Source organism: Cololabis saira, chromosome 10 (genome assembly GCF_033807715.1).
Source record: "Cololabis saira isolate AMF1-May2022 chromosome 10, fColSai1.1, whole genome shotgun sequence".
Classification (NCBI taxonomy): Eukaryota; Metazoa; Chordata; class Actinopteri; order Beloniformes; family Belonidae; genus Cololabis; species Cololabis saira.
The window spans coordinates 45,178,942-45,191,802 of record NC_084596.1 but is presented as its reverse complement, the minus strand read 5'-3'; the positions used below and the strand labels follow the sequence as shown (position 1 = coordinate 45,191,802).

Below are 12,861 nucleotides of genomic sequence, written 5' to 3'. Positions count from 1 at the left end.
TAAACAATAAGGTAAAAATAAGCCATGAGGGAACAGCGGCGTATTCATTTCAGACAACATATTTAATCCAGTACCTAAAACAAAACTACTCCCCTGTGCACGCCCGATGTTACCAAGCTAACAAGGATTTCACCAAATTCAAAATTCCTTGCGGCATTTTTCAAGGAAAGTAAGACGAAGCAACACCAAAATGTAACGAGTTCTACAAGTTAATATGACCATCCAGGTTAATGACATTTGGATTGATAACTAATGTCTTATATTTCAGACCAACAGATGAACAAAATGACACCAGTGATCATGTTCCTTCACGGTAGGTCTATCTGCGGAGAGATCACTGCTCACATGTCTGAAAAAGGGGAAAAGCGGTTTGTCTGTGGTTTCTGAAGGTTTCATGTTCCTGAAAATGACTGTTTTTATCTTTCAAGTTTCTTTTGAATACACGAGACAGAACGATGCAGATGATGAACGTGAATATCATTTAGAGTTTTTAGGGAGGTGGTGTGTGACCTTAAAAACCCTTCCAGGTAGATTGGGAGCTCAGGGTTGTTCTTGAAGAGGTTCTAAGGCCAAACGGGGGAAGTATTCTCTTGCAAACTGGTACACATCTTCTGGTTTGTTCAGGAGCAGGACATTCATGAATTTTGATAGGAGGGATTTGATCTCGGGGTTCTCTCTCAGATATGCAGCGTGGTCCTCCTTCAGCTCCTCCTGCAACAACAGGATGGACCCACATGCACACTCTGCTTGTAAGATTTTTGGAAGGAAACATTATTTAATAAATAGATTTGGTCTGAATGAATAAAAATTGTAACCAAGAAGCCAACCCTTGGACGAATGAGAATACAAGTAGTCACCCTTCTTTGCAGGAATTCAGAGCACAACTGCATGTCTTCTTCCCACGGAAGGGATGTCTTCTCAGAACCTAATGTAAACATACACACCAACACTCCATCAGGAATATCCTTTCACTGAGGGCGGCCTCTTTTTGCTGTCTGTGAGAATACTTACATCTCTCTGTCTGTGATGGCTGCTGCAGAAGCCTCACTGTGGCTGCTGATTCCACCTGGACTCTACTGGCTAAGTGTCTAACCAGAGAAAACAAGATATCAAGTACTACATTTATCACCGAGTTACAAAGAATCTGCACTGTGAAAACACTTGACAAGGCAAATCAGTTTTCTTGATACAGTCTAAACATACATGCATACACAAACACGCATGTGTACACACATGCATGCATACACATATATACATGCACACATGCACCCATACATACATGCGTGCATACATGCATACACACAAATACATACAGATATAACTCACAATTAGCAGAACAAAACCTTCGAACAAATTACATTTTTAGTTTTCCAGATTGCAATGCAAAGTTTGGTTGGCCCGTCACCTGTGCAGGGTGTATTCATTCACTCAAGACGGTAACAACTACAAAAAAAAAATCAGGAAAACATTTAGGTATTGAAGTTGTTGTGTGTTTGATTCTGTTTGTTTGTTTGTTTGTACTGTTTATTCCGAATATGCCAGGAAGCAAAATAATAAAGCATAGAAAAACCGAAAATAAATGACATATTCGAAAAGGAGTGAGAAGAAGCATAGCTTATTAGCTCTCACCCCTTTGTCTAAAATAAAAAAAAATATATATATTATATATATATATATATATACATACACATATACACTGTATATACATACACACATACATATACACATGCATAGTCTAGATACTGTATCCATACACATACACACATACCTAAACATACCTACACATACATGCACACATATACATATATATACCCACACATACACACACACACAGGCTTCTCTGCCTCTCATCACCATGCCATATCAAATGAATGATAATAAACAATAATCATACATGAACTTTATCCTTCGTACCCTTTAAACAACATATTTTTGTACATTTTCTTGAACTGTTGGATGTTTGGACTTTGTTTGAGTTCCTCACTTAGGTTGTTCCATAGCTTGACACCGGTAATAGATATACAGAAACCTTTCAAGGTTGTTCGTATGTTTAAGATTTTGAAGTTATGTTTCCCTCTTAACTGATACCCTCCCTCCCGATTCCTAAATACATTTTGGATATTTTCTGGTAATTGTCTGTTTTTTGCTTTATACATGATGATTGCTGTTTGGTAAGATATGATGTCAGTGAATTTCAGTAATTTTGATTGTATAAAAAGTGGATTTGTGTGTTCCAAGTATTTGACCTTATGAATAGTCCTTATTGCTCTTTTCTGTAGGATGGTAAGTGACTGTAATGAAGTTTTGTAATTATTTCCCCAAATCTCAGCACAGTAATGTAAATATGGCAAGACCAGTGAACAGTAAAGTGTGCGAAGTGAATTGTGATCCAGTAGTTGTTTTGCTTTGTGTATGACTGCAATGCTTTTTGAAACTTTGGACTGTACATGTTTGATGTGTGGTTTCCAACTCAGTCTGTCATCTACTGTAACCCCAAGAAATTTGTTTTCGTGCACCCTTTCAATTTCAATCCCATCTATTTCTATTTGCACCTTTGTGTTTACTGTGCATTTGCCAAATAACATAAACTCGGTCTTACTTACATTTAATGATAATTTATTCCAGTCAAACCATATTTTTAGTTTTTTCATTTCCTTGTTTATAACTGTTTCCACTTGTTTAATGTTTTCACCCGAATAAAAAATATTGGTGTCATCTGCGAAATTTACCAATTTTAACCACCTAGATACTTTACAAATGTCATTAATATACAGGATAAACAATTTGGGGCCCAATACTGACCCCTGTGGGACACCACAAACAATGTCCAGAAATCCAGAGCAGTGATTACCCAACCTTACAAACTGTTGCCGTCCTTTCAAATAACTTTTTACCCAGTCTAATACCAGTCCCCTTATCCCATATTTTTCCAGTTTATTGAACAGTATGTTATGGTTAATTGTGTCAAATGCTTTTTTGAGATCAATGAATACTCCTATTGCATGTTTTTTGTCATCTATTGCATCTGTGATTCCCTCGATTGATTCCATTATTGGCTGTGATGCTGATCTGTTAACCCTAAACCCATACTGGCTCTCTGAAAATAATTTGTATTTTTCCAAAAATGCATCCATTCTATTGTTAAAAAGCTTTTCCAATATTTTTGAGAGTTGTGGCAGTATTGAGACAGGTCTGTAGTTTGTAAAGTTGTGTTTGCTCCCAGTTTTGTACAGCGGAATGACCTTAGAAATTTTCATCTGGTTTGGAAATGTACCGGTTAGAAAAGACAAATTGCAGATGTGTGCTAGTGGCTTCGATACCCCCTCAATGACCTGTTTAATTAATGACATATCAATGCCATTGTAGTCTGTAGATGTTTTATTTTTACATTTTTTTTACTATGTTGATAATTTCGTTTTCCTCAACTGCTTTCAAAAACATTGAGTGGGGATTCCTTTCTATTAGGTCATTCATGTAGTCTCCCTCTGGCCCTGGATTTGGAATGTTTTTTGCTAGCTCAGGACCCACATTTACAAAAAACTGATTAAAACTGTTTACCACCTCATCCATATTGTAATTTTCAGTATCATTTATAACAAAGTATTTAGGTAAATTGTTTTGTTTAGCACCATCTCTAATAATATTATTTAGTATATTCCATATCCCCTTAATATTGTTTTTATTATCCTCTAATTTCTTTTTATAATATTCTTTTTTGCTTAATCTTATAATATTAGTTAACTTATTCTTATATCTTTTATATTTACCTTCTGCATCTTCTGTTCTTTGCTTTATGAAGTTCCTGTAGAGTAAGTTTTTCTTTTTACAGGCATTTCTTAAACCTTTAGTTAACCATGGACTGTTCTTATGTTCTGTCTTTTTATTAATTCCCTAATGGGACAGTGCTTATCATATAATGAAGTAAATGTAGTCAGTAATTCATTGTATGCATTATTTACATCTGCTTCATTATATATTTCATCCCAGTCCTGTTCCATTAATTCATATTTTAGATTAGCTATTGACTCTTCTGTCCTAATTCGTCTATGTTGTTTATGCTCCCCTAATTCAATTCTACAATTATTGTCATATACTGTGAATACTGGAAGGTGGTCAGTGATATCACTAATTAATAACCCACTTATTGTCTTGTTTTCTATTACATTGGTAAATATGTTATCTATGAGAGTGGCACTATGAGACGTTATTCTACGGGGTCTAGTGATTGTAGGAAAGAGTAGCAAACTATGCATTGAATTTAAAAAATCTTCTATACTTTTCTGATTGTTGGGGTTTAGTATGTCAATATTATAATCCCCGCAAATGAAGATATTTTTGTTTCTGTTGAGTTTGTTGTGAATGATTTGAGTTTAGCTTCGTTCACGGCAGGTGTTACTGGTATCAGGATTTAAATAGCATAGGCTATAAGAAATTTGTTACCGCAGTAAATAAAAAATGGTCCTGTTGTTTAAAAGAATTGTACTAGCACACATTGTCACGTCTGGGGGTAAGGTGTGGACCCAAACGCAAGAGAGCAGGAGGCGGGAGTTGGCAAAAACAGGATTTATTAACAAAAAAACAAACTAAAGCGCTGCTGGGCAGGATCAAGACAAACTAAAAAAGGGATAAAAAAAAACTTGAGGAGCAAAACGAGGCAGGAAACATGGAGAACAAACAGTACGGTCCGACAGGGAACAAGGGAATGACAAGACCAGATATACACAGAGGATAACGAGACATGACGAGACACAGGTGCAGACAATCAGGGCAGATGGGACACAGGCGGGGCAAAACAGAACCTGAAAGCTGGGGGAATGTCAAACCTTGACACACATTTCACCATGCCAACCAGGGAGATCTGGAGATGCTGCTAATCTGTGGTAGTTGATCTTCTCACCCATCATCCAGGAAGTAGCAGTGCCAGGTAGTGGGGCTGCCCTCCAGAGGGTGAACCACCCTCTGCACGCCAAACACTTCCAGGCTCTCACCACCAACTTCCAGCTGCTTCAAACCCAGATCACTCTGAGCACACACCAAAGCATAATCATGATGTGCTACTAGAGGTAATCACTGATGAGCCAGGCGTGCAGAGCTGTCATTGCTTACATAGGTGTTATGGATTATGTGTAACTGTTGGTCCAAGGAGACAAAGACGACGTGCTCCGGCACCTTCTTCCTCAGAGCAAAGACACGCATCAACAGCAGGTTGGAAGCCTCAGTGATCAGCCCTCTCAGTGAAGACATGGGGTAAGAGACGACCTCCTTCATCACTTCCTGCACACACACACACACACACACACACACACACACACACACACACACACACACACACACACACACACACACACACACACACACACAAAATACTACAGATGCAATACTTGTGACCATGTTTGACGTAACCGCTGTCATCATGTAGCGCTGTCTTACTGTTATTACTACTACCTCTCCTTTAGTTAATATTGTTTTGTATTGTTTTTTTTTTGTTTTTTGTTTTTTTTCCCCATTCCCACAGTTCAATGACTAAAAACTAAAATCAATCCTTCAACACCACATCTAAACCAATAGCATGACCCGGTCTTGCATTGCTGCAACCCCATTCCACCTACATCCCCCCACCTCTTTTTTTTTTTCTTTCTTTCTTTTCTCAAGTCCACAGTCCCATACGCCACGCACTTTATACCTCTACTTAGGGCTGGGCGATATATCGAGATTTTAATATATATCGATATATTTTCAAACGCGATATGGTACGAGACAATATCGTTTATATCGATTAAAATTTTTTTTTTTTTTTTTTTTTTTTTAGTGATTTTGATATAGCTTATTTTGTGACAAATTGACTTGAATGTTTTATTTGAGATTTGCACAACTGTCAACCTCAGTGGAAAAGTCTGCCTGTTACTGTCTACATTGTATTAATTGCACAGTGTATTTTAATTTAATTGTTATGCAGGAAAGGGATATTTGTTTTATTTTATTCAAGAAGCATTTTTATTCTATATATGCAGGCAGTTTATTTTTATTTCTTTTGTTTTATACATTTTGATATTGTGCAGACCTCTGTTAATAAAGGAACCTGTGTGACATTTGGCACGAGGCTTTGTATTAAAACTGACTGTTTTTTTAAGGGTTTGCCTCAGAAAAAAATGAAGCTAACAGAGCTTGCTATGCTATAATGCTTTGGGGGAAACCCCAATTATGGCACAGAAAAAATATCGATATATATCGAGTATCGCCATTCAGCTAGAAAATATGGAGATATGACTTTTGGTCCATATCGCCCAGCCCTACCTCTACTCTGCACTTTATAGCTGTGACACCAGAACTTTACATAGACACTTGCACTTTACTTTAGTCTGCTGCTATAACTTATAACTATAACTTATAACTATAACATATGAATGTAAAAATACTATGAAATGTGTTATGTGGTTGGTTGTATTACTGTTGTATTGGTTATATTATTGTACTATTGTACTTCTTTTTAACTGAACACTGTATTGCTCTTAAACTTGCCTGTTTTTATATCCTAGCCGGGGGGGACTGCCAATGGGAATTAGCCAATAGGCTACATTTGGGTGCATCTGCCTTTATTTTGTAAACGCATAATGATGTGCACTGTCCCTCCTTACCAAATAAATGAATTGAAATTGAAATTGAAATTGAAAACTCCTGTTCTAAATGTACAGGCTGATCCAGAAACATGGCGGGGTTTTGACTTTATGGCACCTGGATTATCCACCTTTGGAAATAAAGATATTTGCAACCACATTTAAAAAAAGTATTCGTCAGGTAAGCTCAGTGGTCATTTCTGATATGGCCGCTGAATTCTCATGTGAAACAGAAGGTATTATAAGTGTTTGCCAGCGGCTCCACAGCTCCTCTGGCTTGGATCAGGTCTGAATAGTGGTGGACTTGTGTGCTCCTGCCAAAGTGCCACAAGGTAATATTATGGGCTGCAGATGTTCAGTATTTCTGTTCATTCAGAGTTCACCTACCTCTCCAATGGAAGTAACTGTATTGATCACCATCTGGCCATCACGTGGCTCCATGTGATACCTCTTGTCTACACTGTGATCCTCTCGCTAAAGGTGTGTTGAAGGTAAAAGAATGCAACATTAAAACATGAACATGTAGTTGCTATATATATATATATATATATATATATATATATATATATATATATATATATATATATATATATATATATACCGTATATATACAATGACGAATAAGGATTTTCAACAGGTCAATTTTAAAATAATAAAAAAAGAATATCTATTGCAGTAGTTCAAACATTAAGAATGTTGTGTACACATATATTCATATAAAAATCTTAAATTAAGTGATTTCAGAGTTTTTTTTTCAAGATGAATTGGCACTAGCCTTAAAAAAGGTCATGTGGTGCAACCATGATTTATATTAAAATAAATTAATTTCCTTAACATCTTGACATCTTTTTTTTGTACAAGTTTTCAGTATTATACAGAAATTGTTATTTTAATGGTCGCACATGATATTTCATAAAATGGACATCAGTCAAACTTTGTTAGTATATTATGATGGAAATATAAATACAAATGTGTTGCAATCTTACACACTACAAGACAGTTCGGAAATCATGCCAGATAGAAGAAGATTAATTTAAATACATTTAGAGTCATTTCAAAAAAGGTTTCAAAACCAGAGTCATGGTCGGACGGTCGCACCACATGAAATTTTGACGCTTAAAAAAACAACAAAATCCCAAATAACTATTATTTTTTGTAAAATTCAAGTGAGTCCATATGTGGGACAGGTAGGTCATATATATGGTATTTTTTTAAACCTTTTAAATCCATTTAAACCTTTTTCGAATTGAAAAAAATCTGTTTTTCAGAAAATATAAGCGTCACGTCATTGACCCATATATAATTGATAAATGGTTTATCTTTTATGTATTGCAACTGCTGATAATGAGTCAGAATAAGAGACGGGCAGCCTGTAATAGCTGACCTTGACACACTCTTGGTAGTCTTCCTCCAAGACCTCCAGATCAGCACTTAGGAAAACTTGAAGAGGGCAGAAAAACAAGTGAGTATAGTAGTAGTGCAGCCGGAGCTGCTTAGGGCCCTGTGACCACTAGGGGGTCCCCAAGAGTAGAATAAAAAAAAATATATATTTTTACATAAATACACATATTGACGAGGTACTGTTTATCTAAGAGTGATTTTAATTATATTATTCTAGTTTTTGTACTACTTTGTTGTTGCACTTAATTGTTGTATATTTTTTGTTGCACATTGCTCTTGCAGTTTATTTAAAACCAAAAATAAAGTAGATACCGTGTTTACAGTAAATGGTTTATAAATCATCTATTTGATTATTTTGTTTCTTTTAGTAGGCCTACACTGTAGATGACACTCAGGGCCAGTCCCAGAATGCTTTACGTCATCATTTGCAGACTGAATCGAACAAAAAAACATGGCGGACATTTGTCATTTTTATTGAATAAAATCAATATTTTGAGTTAGTTTCTGCATAAAAATGCGTTTTGATTACATTTCTAGCAAGAAATATATATTTTACTTTCATAATATTCACTCAGTGAATGTACTGTAATCACTCGCTTGCTCGTTGTTGCGTTGTATCTTCAGATCTCGCCAGAATAAAGGCTGATTTATGGTTCCGCGTTACACCAACGCGTAACCTACGCCGTAAACTCTGCGTCGATTTAAACCGGAACCATAAATCACTCATCAGAGCAAATTTCTTAACAGGCGTTATTTGGATAAACTGAGCCCAGGTTGGGGATCCTAACGGTTACTTTTACGCCTGAAAAAATATTAAAACTTAATAAAGTGTCATATTAACAGCGCTACAGCAGAAATTAAAACAGCTTTTATCTCTGGGCTTCCTGATATGGTGTGACGTATGTGCAAACGTAACTATGCAGTCGCTTACGTACCAGAACGTAAACCACGCAGTGACGTAGCAAGTGGTGTCCCAATCCCTAGGGAACATTACAAGGGCCCTAAAGTGTGTGGCTTCATTTTTAGGGCTAGTGGTAGAAAGTAGGGTGAACATTGGGATTGGCCCTAAGTATCACACTTAGTACTATATCTCTTTAAATATTAAGTGTAAATCAACCCCAGGCTGCTCTTGTAGCTGAATTTGCTCCATTTCAGATTAAAAACCATAGATGGTAAAAACCTGCCAGGCTGACAGTAGGATGATGGAAACAACTCTGCTGCAACTGTGCAGCTCTCTGACCTTTGACCTGTTGCTTCTCTGTGTGGCCAGTAGGGGACGTTGCTGACTTTGATCAATATTAATAGAAAGATTTTTCTGCAAGTTTGTTAATCTGTTGTTGCTTCCATGGTCTTAATCACTGTGGATTACAATCTAACTACAACAAAAAGTTCTTACATCTAGTTTTACAAGTGTATTTGTAATGACAGGGAAGAACATGAAATAGGTTTATAGTGGGTGTGTGAATGATCAATAATCAGTATAATTGGCAGTAATAAAGGGCCCCAAAATCTCATTTTGCTTAGGGCCCCATGCAGGCTTGTGCCGGCCCTGATTTGAGCAGTACTTGTGGGCCAGCACCTGTGGCGGCTGAGCGGCAGGGGCCCCCGTCCGTGGCTCCGTCCGTGGCCCCGTCCGTGGCCCCGTCCGCGGCTCCGTGGCTCCGCACCTCCAGCATCATGCAGGGCCGCAGGGCCCTGCGGGAAAAGTGCACCGTGACGTGGAGGGTCCCCGGCTCTCCGTCGTCCTCCGTGGCCAGAGTCTCTGCAAACACGCACTTCTGCAGCTCTGCCGGCTCTGGGACAAACACAGGGAGGCATATCCTTCTAGGGTTGACAACTGTTTAACTCCTCTAACATCCAGCATAAAGTTATTTTTGCGGATGACACAAACTTATTTCTTTCACATAAGAAGCTGGGATATCTCCAAAACCTTATGAATGGAGAATTGACGAAGGTGGACTCCTGGTTTAAATGCAATAGATTATCTTTAAATATCAGTAACACTAACTATGTTTTGTTTCGCTCAAATAGAAACCGAAGTAATATTGAACGTATACAAATAGAGATAAATGGTAGAGCTATCGAGAGGGTAGAATTTATTAAATTTTTGGGAATATATGTGGATGAATTTTAAAATTTTAGGAAACATATTGATGAACTATCAAAAAAATTATCTAAATATGTCGGCTTATTTTATAGGCTGAGACATTTTCTTCCTCTTTAAGCTCCTAACTCTGTACCAGTCTCTATTTGAGCCTCATTTAAATTATTGTTTTATGGTGTAATACATATCCAAGTTATGTTGACAAATTACAGATCTTACTATCGTTTATGTATACACTAATATTCATATTTTCACAAATCCTCATTTCCATTCTTATTTCATAAATGATGTATTATTTTTACAAGAATATCTTTGTATCTAGGAAATCTGAGGAGGTCTCAGGGTTTTATTGTGTGCGTGTGTGTTTTTTTAGGTAATAAGGTTATTACATGTATCTGTGTAATTTATAGTTGTTTTGCTGTGTGACTGGGCCCCTATTAATAAGCTACAGTAGCTTATGGGGAGAACCATTTTACAAACTTATCTCAATTGATTGTTATATGTATTTGTGTTTTTAAATTATTTGTGAATAAAACTCTGAACTCTGAATCGTCCCTTGAAAAACGGAATCGTCCCGTATTTATAAACTAAAGTACGCGTCCCGTATATGATTTGATTTGATTGATTTTTATTTTGTACATGTAAAAGACAACAATTACAGAATGGATGTTCTGCTTTCTTTCTATTGTTTTATATTAATTTATACTATTTTAAGTTAAGCAGGACAGGTTTCTGTTTAAGAAAGATACTTATTTTATTCAGTTAATTTGGTTATTTTGTATTAAAGTGAATTGCTGGATAATAATTTGTTTTCCATGTGTTCATGGCATTCAAAGATATGCATCTAATTCAATTCAGGTTCGAGTCAAATAGTTAAAAAATTGTTTCACTCACAAAAAAAGGGGCTAAAAAAATTCACTACAGAACACCGGTGTTCTGCCAATAATTGCTACCTGCCGAGAAATGCTACTTTGTGGTTCTGCGCATGCGCACCGTGGATTTTGAAATTTGATCGGCACGTCCATGATTTCTTGCACGATGTAAAATTGATAATATGGGATGTTGAGTATTTGATCCTTCAAAATACACTACCCATGACATGAATTGCATTACACTTTGTGAACATTATACGATAAAGAGAGAAAACAACAATTCTATCGCTTTATTTGATATTCATTCAGTCATTCACCTTTATTTAACCAGGCAGGTCATTAAGAACATTCTTATTTACAATGACCAGAGGTGTCAAGTAACGAAGTACAAATACTTCGTTACCTTACTTAAGTAGAAATTTTGGTTATCTATAATTCACTGGAGTAATTATTTTTCAGACGTCTTTTTACTTTTACTCCTTACATTTTCACGCAATTATCTGTACTTTTTACTCCTTACATTTTAAAAACAGCCTCGTTACTCTATTTCATTTCGGCCTTTAAAAAAAAACTATCCAGTTAAATTGCTCCATCCGGATAGAGTGAATTTGGTTGTGGTTGTTTCAGATGTTCTTGTCCAGTTTTGTTCTTACATCCGTTCCCTCAGATTCCTGCAACTAAACTTGGATGTACATTCCAATAAAGGTTAGGATAAATGATAACATGAACATGAAGTTTGACTTTTTGCACCATTACAATACTTATAGGCAACTAGTCATCATATCTGCTGCTCTCTGAAACACATGTTAATGCTCAATAGTACACATATATGCTTCTTTAATATATTTACATTATACTAAGATACATTCATTTTCAATGGCTTTTGTCCTTAATGGCTTTTTCCCCCTTACATTACTTTTACTTTTATACTTTAAGTAGTTTTAAAAACCAGTACTTTTATAGGCTACTTTTACTTGAGTAAAAAACTTGAGTTGATACTTCAACTTCTACAGGAGTATTTTTTAAACTCTAGTATCTATACTTCTACCTGAGTAATGAATGTGAATACTGAAGACACATCTGATAATGACGGCCTGGCAAGAGACAAGGACCACATGGGGGGAAAGGAAGTGGTTTAGGGAGTAAAACACAGTAAAATTGTAGCTCTACAGAGGTAGAAAACCATTCAGTAGCATTTTTTGGCAAAGCAGCAGAAATTGGCAGGAACACCGGCCCTGCTGATGAGGTGTCCCTTATTTATTTTTCAGGGAGTTGGCAACTACAACACCTCAATATAGGCTGGCCTTCGCCTTCCGAAAAGGTGCTGTCATTATTAAATGAAGTTTTCTGGCATGTTAAATGAAATAACTGGAGATGAGCTCCAGCTCACCGATGCTCTCCAGGAACGGGACAGCTTCCTCCGCGGCTCCCGGCTCCTCACGGCGGGGCGCTTCGCTCGTCGCCATGGCAACGGAAGTGGCGTCGTCGACTATGGGCGCTCTCTTTCCTTAACTAACCTTAACTTAACTCCTTTCCCTAAACAACGGATTCTGCTGAAGTCGTGTTTGTTAACACGCGTGGTAACGTGTACTACTTCCCCGTGTCGCTTTTCTGTTGTCGAGCAAGTGAGAGAAAGACGTCGAGCGAGTCTCGGTTGTCATAGAAACGATGCAGTAGCGCCTAATAACAGTTTTAGTGCGCATGCGCATGTCAGAAACCTTTAAACTACAAAAAGCTACACTGAGTAATTAAAGATAACACAACAAAGGTTGTGAAGAAGGTTTTTTTTTATTTTTTAACATTCCTAAACATTTTTAACATTCATTTTAGAATTTTTTTTTATTTTAAAAAACATTTGTGCGTCCGAAAA

At 36.8% G+C, this 12,861-nt stretch overlaps 1 protein-coding gene across 1 annotated transcript; it reads right to left on the bottom strand.

The window, feature by feature from the left end:
- Positions 1-354: 354 nt before the first annotated feature.
- Positions 355-12,596, bottom strand: catip (ciliogenesis associated TTC17 interacting protein). Its single transcript, XM_061731341.1, has 9 exons — positions 12,382-12,596; positions 9,595-9,810; positions 7,999-8,054; positions 7,002-7,088; positions 5,107-5,274; positions 4,898-5,022; positions 1,012-1,088; positions 858-925; positions 355-711 (listed from the first exon to the last, which is right to left on the bottom strand). The coding sequence occupies exons 1-9, from the start codon at positions 12,455-12,457 to the stop codon at positions 541-543; spliced, it is 1,044 nt and encodes a 347-aa protein (XP_061587325.1). The 5' UTR covers positions 12,458-12,596; the 3' UTR covers positions 355-540.
- Positions 12,597-12,861: the final 265 nt, after the last annotated feature.